We start from the raw sequence: 17253 nt of genomic DNA on the forward strand, positions 1-17253 counted from the left end.
GCTCTTAGGGCATGTATGGGCGCCATATCCCAACACATGTCATTTTCAGGGGTGCAGCAGGGTGTTCTTGTGACACCCCTGCACCCTTGAAAATATTTCTAAATTGCGATTAGCTAATTGCTAATCGCAAATTACCCCTTCATTCCTATGGGCCTCCTGGCCCATAAAAATGAATGGGAAATTTGCGATTAGCAATTTGCTCATCGCAATTTATGAATGTTAAGGAATCGCTAAAAAGAAGCGATTTCCTACATACATACCATTTTGCGATTTCTAAATAGCGATTCCTTAAAAATCGCTATTTAGAAATCGCAAATGGTCAGGATGATACATATGGCCCTTAGTCTTTAAAAAACAAAACTACTAGTCTCAGAATGTAAAGAGGACTGATTATGGCCCTGACAATTTACTTGGGATGCCTCGTAGGACAAGAAGTTCACACTGAATCGTGATCCCTCTGTCAATCCTTTGCACCCACGCTTAGAGGTGTCCATATGCTGTATAAGAAGAGTTGGATAGTTCAGTTGTTTAGCCTTGACTGAGAAACTATGAGTAGCCTGCAGGTCACAAGTCTCAATGCTTGGTTGGTTAACGCAGCTGCTTCAGCGATGTGTACTGGGTTAGTAACATCCTCTCCACTCATGCCGCCTCACCTTCGCCTTTATCATCCACTGCCTGGCCCGGGCACATCAGCAGAGGCCTAATACGCTCTGGGGAGCCTGATGTTTGGACCAGGTCACTGGGCCAGTCAATGTGGCATGTCACCTATGAAACTCTTCACTAACTTCCTATGTCTTAGTGACTGGAGTCATTTATTTTCCTGTCAACTCTGCTAATCTTTCTATTCCAATTATATAGCACATCAGCCAGAAACCATGGCGTGTACTCGCCCCTAACTAACTACAAACATGGACTCCTTCATAACTACCTCAGCCACTGCTGAACTCTTTTCCTCGGCTGCTAGAATGTGTTTTCCTGCTAGCTCTCTACCTGCATTCGTTCCTGTGTCCCCATGCTATTAATTCCAGACACTCTGGTGCCATCATAATCGGCCAGAAATTTTGTGTATACCTTTATGCTTAATTTGTAAACAAAAACAAACGTGCTGGGTCCCTCATAGGAGGCCACTGCAGTTTGCACCAACCATTGCTCTGTCCAGTTCTGCCAATGAGAGTACCAACACAATTACTGACCATCACACTCCACAAGTGTGACTATTCAAACTAGTCCAGACCCTTAAAACAAGAATGGATATAGTGCAGGTTGTAATTATTTTTAATGTATCTTGAATTATCTTGTATCTTGAATTAATAAGTTAGACAGCCAGCGCCACCAGGTGGCAGACCGTTATAGGTGCTGGTGTTGACAATTAAGTGCCGGTGTCCAGCACAGTAAACCATGGGCTCAAATTAAGTACTGGTATACTTCAATTCAACCATGCGTCTAGAAATCATTATAACCACCAGAGCACCAGATGATAAATGTCTGGTACTTAGTATTTGGAAAATGTGTCCTTAAAACCCATTAACCCCAGCCAAAACATTACTTTCAGTGTTTGTCCTTGGAGATTACTATACCAGCCTAGTGGTGGTGACACCTCCCTTTATTCTCAACAATAGAAAATGCTTCTAGGATACTCTGTAATATTTCCAAACACACGCTCAACTATCCCATGAATATTGACACTAAAAAGGATGGAGTCAAAAAGAAATCTATATAGACAATACTTTACATGGTTCTCAAAGTCGTAAATGCCTTATCATTTAACAGCCAATCTCAAATAATCACCAAATCTGTGCCCCCATGCACACTTTGATTTACTCTTAAACCTCTGTGCACAGATTCACAGTTCTGTTCATTCCATCTAATCGGATCTCCCCACTGAGTTAAACCATCATCCTACATAGAAAATACCCTTTGCTGCCTATTCGGATAAAGAAAACATCCCATAACTTGAAGAAATATGTCTGAGTATCTCGAATGTCTCTCTGAAGTGAGGCGTTGACATGGACTCTTATAAACTAGCCAAGTGGAAACTCTCTTAAAACCAGCCGCTTGTGACATGATTGATCCAAATAAATACTGACCCATCATCAGTCTTCTTTTAAAACTGATTGAAAATGCTGGCACTAAACAACTAAAAAAAACTCCGTCAGGTATCAAAGTATTAGGACCGACCGGTATTTGGTGATTGGGATGAAGGGGCATCATTTTACAGTTTGGTAAATTTACCGAATCGGTAATTTTACCGATTCGGTAAAACCCAGATGTAGGTGGGACTCTTCTGAGTCCCACAGGCCTTTCAGATTCGGTATTTTACTACCCAATCCAATTGGGTGGTAAAATACCGAATCCTGGTGTGTTCATGCACACCTATGCCATGAGACAGACAGACATGCCCTTAGGGCATGTCTGTATGCCACATGGCACACATGCCTGTATTTGGGGTGCTAGAGGGTGTCAAAGTGACACCCCCTGCAGCCTTGCAGAAATACAGATTCCTTGCCCATTGATTCCTATGGGCTTCAATGCCCATAGGAATCAATGGGCATTACTGAATCGGTATTTACAGAATCGGTAAATACCGAATCTTTTTTTCAGAACAAAATTTTATTGAAGTACCGACAAAACACAAAATAAGGGACACTGTCCCGCATGTCATCGCAGGACTAATGAGCACAGACTCGAAAAAGGAAATGCAGTCAGTACAAACAATATTAAATCCTACACCCGCCCCCCCCCAACTCCTAGCCCCCTACCCCCCCGGATCCCACCCCGTTCCCTATACAGTGTCCGCTAGCGTCAAGGCGTAATGCTATATGATACAGTACGTGTGTGCTCCCTGCCACCCAGGGTACAATAGTTAAACATCCTCTCCAACGTCCTGGGGCATCGGTGGTTCCAGCCACAGTCCTCTGTAGTCTGCCCATCTCTTCCGTATCTTAAAATGTTTCCGAGGGCATCCCCTGGCCTCAAAGACCGGGCGCTCCAGCCCCATGCAAAAGTCCAACCCCCGTTTCCAAACTTTCAGTAACAGGGCCCTAGGGTCCTTCCAGGCCCTGGCTATATCCCGCTTAGCTACAGTGAGACCCAAGACCAGGAGGTGGCGTTTGTATATGTTGCCCCCAACTTGTTCCATGACATGCAGCAATCCGAGCTGCGGCGACCGGGGAAGGTCCCAGCTCAACACCTCAGCCAAGCAGTCCCAAACACCCATCCAGAATCGCGGCAGCCCTGCACACTACCACACGGTGTGAACAAACGTCCCAACCTCCCGCTCGCTGCGCAAGCACTCAGGGGAAGCAATCAAACCCGCCTTCCACAGCCGCTCCCTGGTAAAATAGGCCCTGTGCAGGTACTTAAACTGAATAAGCGGAGGCGCATCGAGATGGCAGCCCCCCTGGGTGCCTCCAGGGCCTCCCTCCAGTCCTCTTCTTCGAGGGGCCCAACATCCCTCTCCCACGCTGCGCGCAGTCCATCTAGGGAGGAGGAGCAGTGTGTGACCAGGGTCTGGTATATATTGGAAATCTTCTTGTCTTCTAATTCCCAGTAAATACCGAATCTTAACGATTCGGTATTTACAGAATCTGTAATACCTACATCTCCCCCCTTCATATTTACTGACTCTTAAATACCGAATCGGTAAAATTCTGTATTTAAGCGTCGGTAAATATGAATTACCTACATCTGGCCCTAAGAATCATAGGAACGGCTACTTTTCAAGTCATTAATGACTAATGATCATTAATGATGCCCTTTCCATCATTGTGAGTCTTGTCTCCTAATTCGCATCAGCATCTGTGAAACATTCAACACCACTGTTCATAATATTCTCCTCAAAACTCTGAGGAACAGATTAAGAGCATAATTACGAGTTTGGCAACCCATAGGACAGACAAACCCGCAATAGCGTGGTGGATACTGGGCACTAGCGGTCCAATCGCCATATTACAACTTTGGCGGCCGGACCTCCATGGGATTGCTGCAACCGCCAGGGATCCACGATTCCTCAGCTTTGGCATAGTGGTCTGGGGCAGTGATATTATGATGGTGCTGCTGCAGCACCACCAAGCATATTATGACTTTTTTGCTGGCCTCCACACCTTTCACGATGGTTATCCCGCCATGACAAGTGTGGTGGTCAGGAAAGTAAGGGTGCCCTTTCGGTGCCCCTGTGCAAGGGGGTGCATGCAGGGGGGCACATGGTGTGTGTCCCTGTGTGCATGCACCCAAGTTCCTTTGGCACTCCTTCGGCACTGCAGTTTAAAGGCTCATATATGATCCTTTGAACTGAACCGCCACAGGACTGCCGCTTGCCGCCCCCAGACCACAAAATACTCGGAAACTAGTATGCGAGCAGCAGTCGAGTTTATCGGTCTTGCAGCAGGGCGCTGGCAGAAAAACCCGCTCCAAGACTGCCAAACTCATAATTAGACCCAAAGATTCGAGGATTCAGTATTGAACCAGTTTGCCTCATATCTCTGACCGAAAATGGAGATCCATGTGGAAAAGCACAGCTCTCCTGTAGGGCTCCATTATTGCAACTATTTTGTTCAACCTTTACGTCCCCACTTCCTAAGAACATCTGGGTCCGCGCTTGGGGGCGAGTAGACCCTGAAAATGTATCCACCCTACTCACCACCTCCTACCCCTCCCTACAAGGTCTATCCACCCTTTCCCAGGTCACGGCCATTGAACAGTGGCTCTCCTCAGTCTGCGACTCTATTGCCCCTCTGAAACGGGTCACCTCAAAGCGGGAGAAGGATGCCAACCTGTGGTTTAATGAAGATCTTAAGGCCACCAAACTAGCGGTACGTCGAGCGGAGCGGGCCTGGAGGAGAAACTACTGCCCCTCACTGCGATTGGAGTTCATTAACATCCTGACTCAATATAAAAAGGTTATCTTGGCGGCTAAAACAACCTATTTTTCTTCAAAAATCCTCGCAGCTGAGAACCAATCAAGGGAAATCTTTTTGATTGTGCACAACCTGGCATTCTCCGACAGAACCACTCTGAAGCCCACCCCTTCCCAGGAACTCTGTCACTCCCTAAACAATTTCTTCATTCAGAAAATAGCCACCATTAAAGCCAATATCCCTCTCCCCTCTCCTACTTTTGTGGATCCCCAGTGTCCTCCCCCCAAGGGACAACTCACTACCCTCCCTTCCTTGACCAAGGAATCCCTGACTTCCATAATTCCCCTTGTCAAATCCGGCTCCCCGTTAGATCCCTGCCCTGCCCACATTCTCCGTCACATCTTTACTACTTGTCCAGACCCCCCCCTTCACCTCCTCAATAGTTCTCTCTCCCAGGGCGTGGTACCTAATCCACTCAAAACAGCAGTCATTGTTCCCATCCTGAAGAAGCCGGGCGCAAACCCCTCAGTCCCCGCCAATTTTCGCCCCATCTCTCTCCTGCCTTTCCTGGCGAAAGTGCTCGAGCGCCATGTCACCTGCGCTCTGAGCTCTTTTGTGGAGAAGTACGGAATTCTTGCCCCCCGCCAGGCCAGGTTCCGCCCCGCACACTCTACGGAGTCCGTAGTCCTCTCGGTCCTCGACAACCTCAGGGAGGGAATGGACACTAACCAGACCCAGGCCTTGGTTCTCCTCGATCTCTCAGCCGCTTTTGACACGGTTGATCATACCATCTTGCTTTCCCGTGTCAGGGCGGCGGGGATCGGGGGCACCGCGCTGGTATGGTTATCCTCCTTCCTGAGGGACCGCACCCAGGCAGTTCGCCTGGGTGATTTTTCTGCGGACTTTCGTAAAGTTCAGTGCGGGGTCCCCCAAGGCTCCTCCCTTTCACCTCTTTTGTTTAATCTTTACATCGCCCATCTTATTTTCTCGCTGCAGCAAATGGAGGTCACCATATTTAATTATGCGGATGACCTCCAACTTGTCTTTAATCTGTCTTCTTCCCCTGCCTCTGTTCTTAACTTCCAATCTATCATGATTCATATCCGGGACTGGATGAACCACAACCATCTGAAACTCAACCCAGACAAGACTGAGCTGGTGTTGACGGGTGGTTCATCCAGCCCCTGGTCTTCCTTGTTTTGGCCCCCTTCCCTAGGCTCTCCACCTGTCCCCTCTACCTCAGTAAAAACATTAGGCATTAATCTCAATTCTCAACTCACCCTTCACTCCCAGGTTAGTTCTGTGGTTTCTTCTTCCTTTCTTTCACTGCGCACTATACGCAAGGTGTCCAGTTTTTTTTTCTTTTGACGCTCTGAAATTGATCACCCTGGCAATGGTCATCTCCCGCCTGGATTACGGCAACGCCTTATATGCAAGTATACCTGCATATAGCTTAAGGCATTTGCAGCAGATCCAAAACCAGGCGGCGCACCTGGTGTTTAAACTACCAAAGTCTCACCACATCACTCCCCTCCTCAAGTCCCTACATTGGCTCCCTGTCCGCGCGCGTGTCCAGTTTAAGCTTGCTTCCATCACCTTCCAAGCACGACTGGGCACGGCACCGGCTTTTATCTCATCTGAGATCATCCCCTACGTTCCCTCCAGGGAACTGCGTTCATCCACTCAATCTCTTCTCACAGTCCCGCGGTTCCGGAGGGAGAAATGGGGAGGATCGAAATTTGCGACCCTTGCTCCACTCTTCTGGAACTCCCTGCCTCTTGAGCTTAGAGCCTTAACTCTTTATCCGCAATTCCGGAAACAGCTCAAAGCTCATTTGTTTACTAAATCTTTTAATTAGTTCATTAGCAGTTTTGTTTCCTTTTAACTCAGCTTCGGCTTCCCTCGCCCAGATATCTGTTAGTTGCAGCGTCATGAAACCGCTGGTGAACGTGCGCTTTATAAATAATTTTAAATTCAAAATCAAGTAGAGCTATAGGGGGACCCACCAAACACTTTGGCATGAAATATGAACCCCTGGTGGATGAATGTAAGATTTATATCAGCATAAATGTTCTCACAGGAAGTGGGAACCCTGCCTGATAAACAGAGAGAGTAGTGGACGCAATGCGTGATACGCCAGAATGCGCTAATGTCACATGTCATAGCTCCAGTGAGGGCGGCGACACCGGCTCTTCAGAGGCCCCTGGATCCTGGTTCCTGAACACCCCCCCCCCCCCCCCCGGCTTCACCCCCTGGCGTTCCTGGGTTGAGGCCGTAAATCTGGATCTCTAGTCACTCCAGGGCACATCCCTTCCCGCTCCCGGTCAGTGGTGCAGAACGGGGACTGGAGCAGAACTGGTGCTCGGCCTGCTGCACGGAACAGCACAGACTATGTGGACTGGTGCGAGCAGCCTCTGGTGCAAGTGGGCAGCGATGGGGGAGGGGGGGGTGCCGCGGTCTTCTCTTAAATGTGTGAAAGCAGCAGGGGTTAGGCCAGTGTGGTTTGCTCCTAAAGACGACCCGCAAAACACACTCTCTGCCTTGCGCCTCGGCAGGGGGTTCTCCTCCAATCCAGCCTGAGCTAAATTTGAGACCAAATTAAATCCGGATACCAAGAAACACTGGGAGCTATGCCTGTTTGGTGATGAATCCTGGTGTGAAAGCCTGCTGCTTGCCTACCAGCTTAGGGCGGCCGGACCACCACTCTCTCATTCATCCGACAGCACATTCTTCAGACTACTGCCTTTTGCCCTTTGTTATCTGCTGCTTACTACCTTCGACCAGAGGCATAGGAGAAGTGGTGTGCACTTCCTTAGGATGGAGCCGGTGGCAAGTGGAAGTGGTCTTCCTAGGCCCATGGTGCGGCCTACTCTGCGCTGTGCTTTTCCCCACTCCCCAGCCTTGTCTGCCACAAAAGGCCTCCGGTCTCTTGCTACTAGCTAACTAACTTCAGCTGGATAATCACATCTGGCGAAGGCTCCAAAGTGACAATGCATCTCGGCAAGGCAAGGGCGACGCCGGCAACTATGAGGCACAAGCAGAGGCTCCCCAGTACTCCAACAAATAATAATGAACCATCGGAGCCTACGCCGCTCACGACAAGCATCCTCCAACAGGTTGTGGGGCTCCATCTCTTACCTCCAGTACTGGCATCCCACCCTTAAAACCCACAGGGTAATTTCTGGAACAAATGTATCTTTTTAAAGGATCCAATGGAATCATTGTTCTCTCATAATAAAGACGCTCAAGGTCTACAAACACCCATACAGACACAATCACCCACTATATTTGACCCATGGCTGACAGACAATCATGGCAGTTCTGGGACTCTAATCACAGCGGAGCCAAAGAAAAAGACTTCCTTTCAGTGGGAGGACTGGGCAAAAAAGAGTTTGGAAGCAAGGCAAAAGAGGCCAATCCAGGCAATAGGTAACCCTAATGGAAATATGGGTTTCAAATCGGTTCTGCATCCTGCTCCAAACGGTATAGAGGAATACACTCAAGGCATCTTCAAAACAGAGCCTACTAACTGCATTGTGGTTAATAATGATTATTCTGGCAAAAGAAGGGTTTTTAGGTCGTCGGGGAAGTAGATCATTCTTTATCCAATGACAATTTGATTCCTTCATCTCAGTTTGAGATTCTGGCACGTTTATCAGTGGGTCCCAACATCTCATGTCACAGCTGCCATGTTAACATCCTTCAAAGATCAAGGCTTCAGCAGGAAGGTAAGACAAGTGATACCTGGGATGTTCTACTCCGCTCATTTCAGTCTGTTGTAACCACTCAAACATACTAGTCGAGCAAGCTAGTACAGCAGGTAGATCTCCTTAACACTATAGCAGTTTACATCACGACTATTGATTCCAAAATTGGAGCATTACATTCACTGGTTCAGCGTGCCCAAGCAGATGCAGTCCAACCAGTTGCATCCTGATAACGCAGCCCGGTCCTTGAAAAGCTGGAATGCCTCCCGGGCATCCTAGACTTGGTACTAACAGTCATAAAACTGCAGATGAAGCCTGATCCTCCAGCCACTCAAATCCTCACTCTTATAAAGCCAGCCAATTACTCCCCTAATGGTCTGCAGCACTCAAGTTACCATCAAACAGAAATCTCTCATAGATCTTAGCTTGCTGCCTACAAAGCAAACATCGAAGGTTTTCTGTCTCTAAAAAAAACTCTGCAACTTTACACCAAAATACAAATCGAGGAGTCAATTTGATAAATAAAAGAGGAACCATGCTATGCACAGGGCAGAAAATCCCTTCTCTAACGCACATCAAATCATTCAACATCCACTCAGTCACCCTTTTAAACTCCTCAAACCAGGAAAGATGCCACAGTCATCTACTGCCAACTGGCATGCTGGTGGAGCAGGTGTGGGCGGAGAAGCCGGCATTTGGAAAATGAGGTATTGAGACCTCCTGTGAAGCGGTTGGAGCTTACCTCCAATTTTTAATGCATCACAGCCCTGGGACAGACCACCTTTCCCCAGTTCAGCCAGGAAAACGGGGCAAGCAAGACCAGACTAGGGGGCTAGAAGCGAAAGAGCAAACTGAGCCTACGTCAGTTCTCAAGAGGCTCGAAGCCACTCGGTCTCAATGATGAGTGGTCAAGACATCAGCACAAACAGACTCGACTAGGCCCAACAGCCACAAAGTCGATCTCACCATGCCACAGCTGGTTGAACTTGGCTTCAGGCGCCCTCCAACCAGATCTAAATAGGCACCGGCAGTACTGAGAGATTAATCATTTAGCTGATCCTTAGAACCTTACATTATATCCTTCCACTTGGAGATCTTCCAATAAACTTGGTCCCTAGACGCTCTAGAATTTCTGGCATTCTTGGGTTTCAGCAAATCGGCAGTCAAAACTCAAATGCTGGGCTGGCCTGCTGGGTTCTTGCCATCTATATAGTGGCTCAACTCGTCGCTAAAATAGAAGAGATCAACATTGACCATCCTAACTTGCAAGCTGTAAAACTCTTGGAATGCCCACCAACTAGTGTCGACAAACGCATCAATATCCATATTAACACTTCTTAGACAGTCAGAGGTCTCGGTACCCAAAATGGGAACAAAGAGAATTGAAAGTACTGGGACTACTTCAGTACATGCCCATTTAAAGAACTTATGCCACGTATAAAAAGTTATTTATGAGTGAACAGATCACAGAAACTTAAGGACTATTAATTGATGAGGTGTGTTTTATAGGCAAATCTTTGATTAACATCTTCAAAGACATCGATACAACTTATTATAACATGCATGGGTAGAGAGTTCATTGGGAAGTTATTTAATGTACCACTCCCTTTCTTGGTCTTCTGTTTGAAAACTCATCTTTATGGCCTGTTTGCCCAATTTGATTGTTCTGGACATCTTGTATTTGACCCTTGTTGTAACCGAGGGTCAAGCCTCATGTGCTCTTACTTGAAAATTAAAATAAATGTTGCCAAGATTGACAAGTACATAACTGTACATGTGTGGTTGTGCACTGCTGTATGAAGTTCCCTGATGGGTTAGAACACTGCCCTGTCTTTGTGTTTTGCCCCTCCCCTTGCATTTTAACTTCTCCTCCCAAGCCAGCCAGCCCAGGCGTCCAAGTGATTAGCATAGATTCTCAGGGTGCCTTCCTGTGGGTACTTCCATGTTTGGCCCGGTTAAGTCCCGGGAAGGGAATTTGAGCACAACCCATGCCAAAGTCTCCCCCTCACATGTTTCCATAAATGACTCAACTGTATCTGCTCGCTAGCACTTTGGCCTAAATTAATTCCATCCTCAGACCCACTGAGTGATGCGTTCTCAATCTGGTTCCCTAATGCTACCCATGTTGATAGGCTAAGCTATCACAGCTCCTGTGTGGATCCCACAGACCCATGTGTGTGTGTTTGTTGATTCTGTGGGTTGCTGTTCTTCCACTCTTGGATGCTACTTACTCCAAATGCACACTAAACATTTTCTGGGCCTATGAGCAAGGCAGAATCCCAGGGAATAGCATTTGTGATCAACCTGAAACTGGCATGTGCTTCCTCCATGGCCCTTTATAGGTTTCCCTATGTTAGCCTAATTGTGCACGTTGTCTGCAGAATTTTCCTTTGCATACATTGTTATATAAACCTACTTGATTTTGTTCCACACTGTACTTTGACAACGGGCCTGCATATTTTTTCTGGTTCTGTTTTTTTCCTGGGCTTTAGTCTAAACATCACAGACAAGGTCACACAACAATGCCCCTTGTTAATCTTTCTGGTCTGGCACTATCACTTACACATAACACCAGAATGCAGCTGCTGTTTATGTAAAGACATGCCTTGTCATATAATGAGCATAGGAGTTTAAGTGGACACACTGAGCGAGGGTTCTGGAACAAGATTGCTACGTCAGCTGAGATCTAGAACGTCCAGCTGTGTATGCTAAGTTACGGGGTCTGCCTCTAATCCCAGAGATCTTTGATATATAATCATCTAGCTTCAGTAGAAGGGAGGAGGGTTTAGGATATTTTGTCTTATAGCATGATAGGCTTTTATGATATATTGTTTATTTTCCATGCTAACAGTATTGTGGCAGGAATACTGCATTTTAGGAGACAATAGTTTGAATACATATTTGAAACTTCCTTTGTATCTCTTGTTTATTTTATTGTGGACGAGTATGAGTGAGAGATTGAAAGAGTGTGTCCTGTTAGGGAAACATCACTTACAACGCAAATTTTACCACGCAGTGCCTTTACAATGCAACTTTTACAACGCAAACCATTACAACGCATTGCGCTGGAGGGGGGGGCTCTAGGATAGGGAATAGGTTTAATTTACTGTCCAACACCTTCCCTACTATCCACGGGGACTGGAGTTGGAATAGTAAATTAAACAATTCACTATCCAGCGCCCCACAGCACTATGCGTTGTAATGGTATGAGTTGTAAAACCCGCGTTGTGAAAGCATGCGATGTAAAAGCATGCGTTGTAATGTCGTACATCCGTCCTGTTACCGCAATCCCTGAGAGGATCAAGAGTGTTGTCTTCTGGGGTGCCAATTCACTTGTTTCTCTGGTAAGGTTAGGAGTGCAAAGGAGGCGCTATAGCTAGCCGGACTTGGACTCATAGGTACTGAGGTAGTATGGTTCCTATGAGGCACAGGGTCAAGGCTGATTTGCATATGGCCATGTCTGAACTGGGGTGGTGTGGAGTGCAAAGAAACAATGGATTTATGCCCAGATCTCTCTACTGGGGTGAATGCATGACATTGTTCTGCATTCTGTCCATCAACTGTTGTTTTTGCAATTGTCACCCCGAGTGGGATGGGTATGCTCAGACGTGAGTCCCATGCTCTCCACACTACTGGAGTCAAGCTATCCTGGCTGAAGACGGCTGATAGCCAGAAACCGGTCCTAGGATGCTTGATTCCGGTCCAGGAAAGACATGGCTAGGCAGTTCAGGCTGGTCTGTTCCCATGAGGCACAGGGTCAAGGCTGATCTGCATATGGCCATGTCTGAACTGGGGTGGTGTGGAGTGCAAAAAACGATGGATTTAGGCCCAGATCTCTGTACTGGGGTGAATGTATGACATTGTTCTGCATTCTGTCCATCAACTGTTGTTTTTGCGACTGTCCCTAAACGCCAATGTTCTATGATCCCAAGCATAGTTCTGTTCCTTTTCCTGCAACAAAATATTACATAAGTCCCAGTCTTCTATACAGTAGGATAAAATTGACTTTAAGGTCTCCCAGTGATTTTTTATTTTTTTACATTTTCTTTAAGAAGTCATACCTCTTAATAACATTTAAGATTTTTGTTAACTTTGTTGTCATTTTAAAAAGTATGTTATTTTTTGTATTAAGAAGTTGGTTTGGGTAGTTCTATGATTTATTTATTGAGCTAGTTTTCTTTTGGTGTTGTTAAATATAACATACAATCCAAAGCATTTTCACTTAGACAAATCCTTCACCTTGTGCCAAAATACCAAGGATACACCTACTATATAGTCCTATAGCCTGCCAGTGTGAGTTATACTGGCCATTAAAGGCCCTTTCCAGGTGAGGGCCCTTAATAAGGGAGCGGTCCTTTAACGGCCAATATTGCCCATCTACGGCAGGCTATAAGGTTAATATGACAATCTGGAGCCCGACAGGGTTGAAATTCAGGCTTGTGAGACCTTTTGTTTACAGTTATTACTGTGAAAGACAAACATTGTTGGAGCTCAGGGCTTTTACCAAACATTAGAAGGCCGGAGCGACTCCATTGTCTTCAACGTAGCGCTCAACATTCCAATATTCTAATATAGCCTTAAAACTCGCCGTAGCTGACTATATTGGCCATTTATGGCCAGTTCCTGCATCTGGCTCTAAAGTTATAATAATGGTCCCATAAAAAGCACAATCAATGCGAAAACCTAGCATTGGCTCAAACAAAACAACACTATATTTCCTTTCTTTCACTGTCTATATTGCTTTTGTATGTAAAACTATTGTGCACTATACCTGTGCCTCGGTACTCCTGGTCTTCACCAACTGAATTGGGATTTGATGCAATTTTGTTGCAAAATTATAACGAAGACCTCCTCGGTTTTGTAATTGAGTTTGGGGTGTATTTACTCGGTTACTTTTACTTTCAAGCCAGGAAAGAACCTGCCTGAGAAGGGTGTAAAGACAGAAACAACATGCAAACATAAAACAGGCATTTAACATTGATTAATTCTATTTCAGGATACCAAGATTTGAAGATTTTGAAGTTTTTGTGTTTTAAAGAGCAGTAATGCACCGCATTCTCCATTATGTACGATGTGCTATAAACAACAAGGCTTATTTACAAACCCCTTGCGCCCTCAGGGCGTCACTTTTTATATGGGGAAAAGTGACGCTCTGGCGGCACATGGGGCATATAAATAAACCCCCACAGCTGTTACTTTCTCCCAATCCATGGTACTTATGGACTCATTTACAAGGCCCTAGCAGCACTTTTATGCCACCAGAGCATCACTTCGGTGGTTTAATGTGCCACAGCATATTCACAGGGCCATGCAAAGCCACTTTACATGGCTTTTCATGGCCTTGTAAATATGTGCCCCTTTAACGCAAAATACTGCTTGAAAGGAGGGTTCTATGGGTGTTGCTATGGGTGTTCGCAAACGACACTTATGGAATCTGAAGCATTCCCAGAGTTAGGAGGAATCGTAACCTGGGAATGCCTCAGATTCTAATGCCACCACGTATAGGGAGGAGCAATGAGGAGAAATATCCGCGTCTCACCTCGTTTTTTCCTCTTTCTATGTGTGCTGCATTCTTCAGCACACATAGCAGGAGTAAATGGCATCCATCGATTGATTTTGTGCAGAGAGATGTCCCTTCCTGTTCAAAATCAGTCATCCCGCAATGCAGGCACCCTTGCAACTTGCACCAAGGGTGCCTGGGTTGGCGCTAGGCTGCTTTTTCAATGCCTGTGCAGGATGTCAGTACAGGAATGCACGCATTATTGGAAATACGGCACATTCCTGCACTTTTAAAATGAAATGAAAACAAGTCGAGGCCCATTCTGCATTTCAAGTGAAATTTATTTGACGATCACACCCAACGCGTTTCGCAGCCTCAGCCGCTTGCTCACTCGTGAGCAAGCGGCTGAGGCTGCGAAACGCGTTGGTTGTGATCGTCAAATAAATTTCACTTGAAATGCAGAATGGGCCTCGACTTGTTGTCTTGTAAACTGTTTGAAGACGGCATTCTGGTGGATTAATTGGGGTAAGACGAAACCCTGTCGAGGCCCGCCATCAAAAGAAGGCACAGGCTTACTTTCGTCATGCGTGTGGCATATATATATATATATATATATATATATATATATTCACTGAAAAAAACATAGGTTTCACACCAGTTATAGTTAGGAATTAGCATTTAAAAAACCTATTAAATTCACTGACAAAACCATAGATTTCACACCATTTATAGTTAGCTGGAAATTTTACTGACATAAAACCATTGAAATTCCCACGTTATAGTTAGTTGGACTCACTATAACTTGCGCGCCTGTAATGCACTGCTGATGACGTCACATATTACATCACTCATGACATGGTCAGTGACATCACTCATGACATCACTGATGACACCATCCAGTGAATGTGTGTCTTTCTGAAAAATAAATTTGTTTTATATATGTATTTGTAAAGGTCGATGGAAGAATAAATGTTTAAATAAGTGTGTAAATGGATGTTTTTTTTTTAAAAAATTGGTTGGGTAACTGGCTTATTACGTGTATCTTAGTGAATACATATATTAGCGAGTATTGTTTAAATATTTAAATGTTTGTATCAGTGTTTCTCTTTGTGTATAAGTGGCTGCAGGGGTTGGTGACTGACTCACTGTTTGTATGTGTTTTGAAGACAGCATATGTGCAGGACTGTATGGGTGGATAAGTGTGTATATGTGTGTGTTAGTGAGTGAATGACTGTCTCACTAGTGTCTTCATTAGTAACGACATATGTTTTAATCTAGTATATGTGAGTATTGATGTATATAAGTGAGTATAATATATATAGTGAGAGATTGTAGGAGTTCCTGTTTAAATAAGTATGTGTTTCTATAAGTGATTGTTTAAGAGAGTAAGTATGGGTAAGTTTCCTTAGAAGTAAGGTGGTAGTGTGTGTATAAATGTATATGCAAATAAATGGATGTTCAATAGTTTATTTGCATGTGTGAGTATGTGTGTGAGTAACTTTTGGATGACTGCTGATGTGTAACAGGATGTATAGGTGTATCACTACATATGATGAGTGAGTATATATATGAGTGACTATATAGAACTGTTGGTGAATGAGTGGATGTGTATATAGATGGTGGAATTACTGAATTGGTTGTTGTTACTGGTTTGGGTATCTCCACTTTTTTGAAAATGTTTGTTTCTATTTTTGAATATGTGTTTCAAGCGTTACATTACACTGAAATTAGGTCTGTCACTCTGTCACAAGGATGGTGTCATCAGTGATGTCATGAGTGATGTCACTGACCATGTCATGAGTGATGTAATATGTGACGTCATCAGCAGTGCATTACAGGCGCGCAAGTTATAGTGAGTCCAACTAACTATAACGTGGGAATTTCAATGGTTTTATGTCAGTAAAATTTCCAGCTAACTATAAATGGTGTGAAATCTATGGTTTTGTCAGTGAATTTAATAGGTTTTTTAAATGCTAATTCCTAACTATAACTGGTGTGAAACCTATGGTTTTTTCAGTGAATTTCAAAGGTTTTTTAAATGCTAATTCCTAACTATAACTGGTGTGAAACCTATGGTTTTTTCAGTGAATTTCAAAGGTTTTTTTAATGCTAATTCCTAACTATATAAGACCTGAAAGCCCACCAGGAATCTCCAGTATGCGCCAGGGGACTGCATTGCAGAGAGGTGTAATGAAGCCACAACCCTTTTTACACCTCTCTGCAACGCAGCCCCCGTGCATGTTTGAAGAGGGGGAACTAATTCCCCTTGCATACTGGGGGCCCCTGGGGGCCAATTAGCCCACCTGGAACCTCCAGTATGCGCCAGGGGCTGCATTGCAGAGGTGTAATGAGACTATGCCCCTTGTTACACCTCTCTGCAACGCAGCCCACTGCCGCGTTTGCAGAGGGGGAACTAATTCCCCTTACATACTGGGGGTCCCTGGGGTCAACTGGTCCACCAGGAGCCTCCAGTATGCGCGAGGGAGCTGCATTGCAGAGAAGTGTAATGAGGCCACACCCTTGTTACACCTCTCTGCAATGCAGGCCACTGGCGCGTTTGTAGAGGGGGGACTAATTCCCCTTGCATACTGGGGGTCCCTGGATCATATCTGCCCAAACACCGATATTCCGAACGATTGTAAATTACTTTTCTTGAGAAACATTTGGATTTGGAATTTTTGAAAGACTGACTTTGAGGATGCTATAAATTACTCAAGTCTGCCCGAATTGTGTGGGTAAAATTGATACCTAGTCACTTTGAATAAGAATATACTTATGTCTCGTCTAACATTTGGAAGAAATATCTAGTTATATGACAACTGGATACCGACATAACTTGAAGGAAATAAGAACGCCCTGAAGAAGTTCTGTTGTACAGAACGAAACCTTTCGGCTGGCTGTGGTACATAAACTTAAGGAAAATAAAAGCATTTGAATATACACCAAGATTCAGCGCTTCAATAAGGACTCTAAGTGATATGATTTGATTGGACTCATTGTGAAAGTGGTGCTGTGCCAAACTTTGGAATATTCTCCACTACTCTCTACTACTTACTCTCTCCTACTCCACTACTCTCAAGTACTCACTGTCTACTACTCATTCTCTACTACTCTACTACTCTCTACTACTCTCTCTCTACTACTCACTCCCTACTACTCGCTACTCACTACTCCCTACTACTCACTATCT

At 45.1% G+C, this 17253-nt stretch overlaps 1 protein-coding gene across 2 annotated transcripts in view; it reads right to left on the reverse strand.

Moving 5' to 3' along the window:
* The window catches only part of LOC147747532 (vitellogenin-A2-like), a 527187-nt gene that overhangs the window by 438636 nt on the left and 71298 nt on the right, over positions 1 to 17253 (reverse strand). For both annotated transcript variants that reach the window (XM_086954020.1, XM_086954019.1), the window contains one exon: positions 13335 to 13485. In XM_086954020.1, coding sequence (XP_086810146.1) covers positions 13335 to 13485 — 151 coding nt within the window. The remainder of the gene's footprint in view (positions 1 to 13334; positions 13486 to 17253) is intronic.

The sequence above is a fragment of the Lissotriton vulgaris genome, chromosome 1_1, assembly GCF_964263255.1.
Source record: "Lissotriton vulgaris chromosome 1_1, aLisVul1.2, whole genome shotgun sequence".
Lineage (NCBI taxonomy): Eukaryota > Metazoa > Chordata > Amphibia > Caudata > Salamandridae > Lissotriton > Lissotriton vulgaris.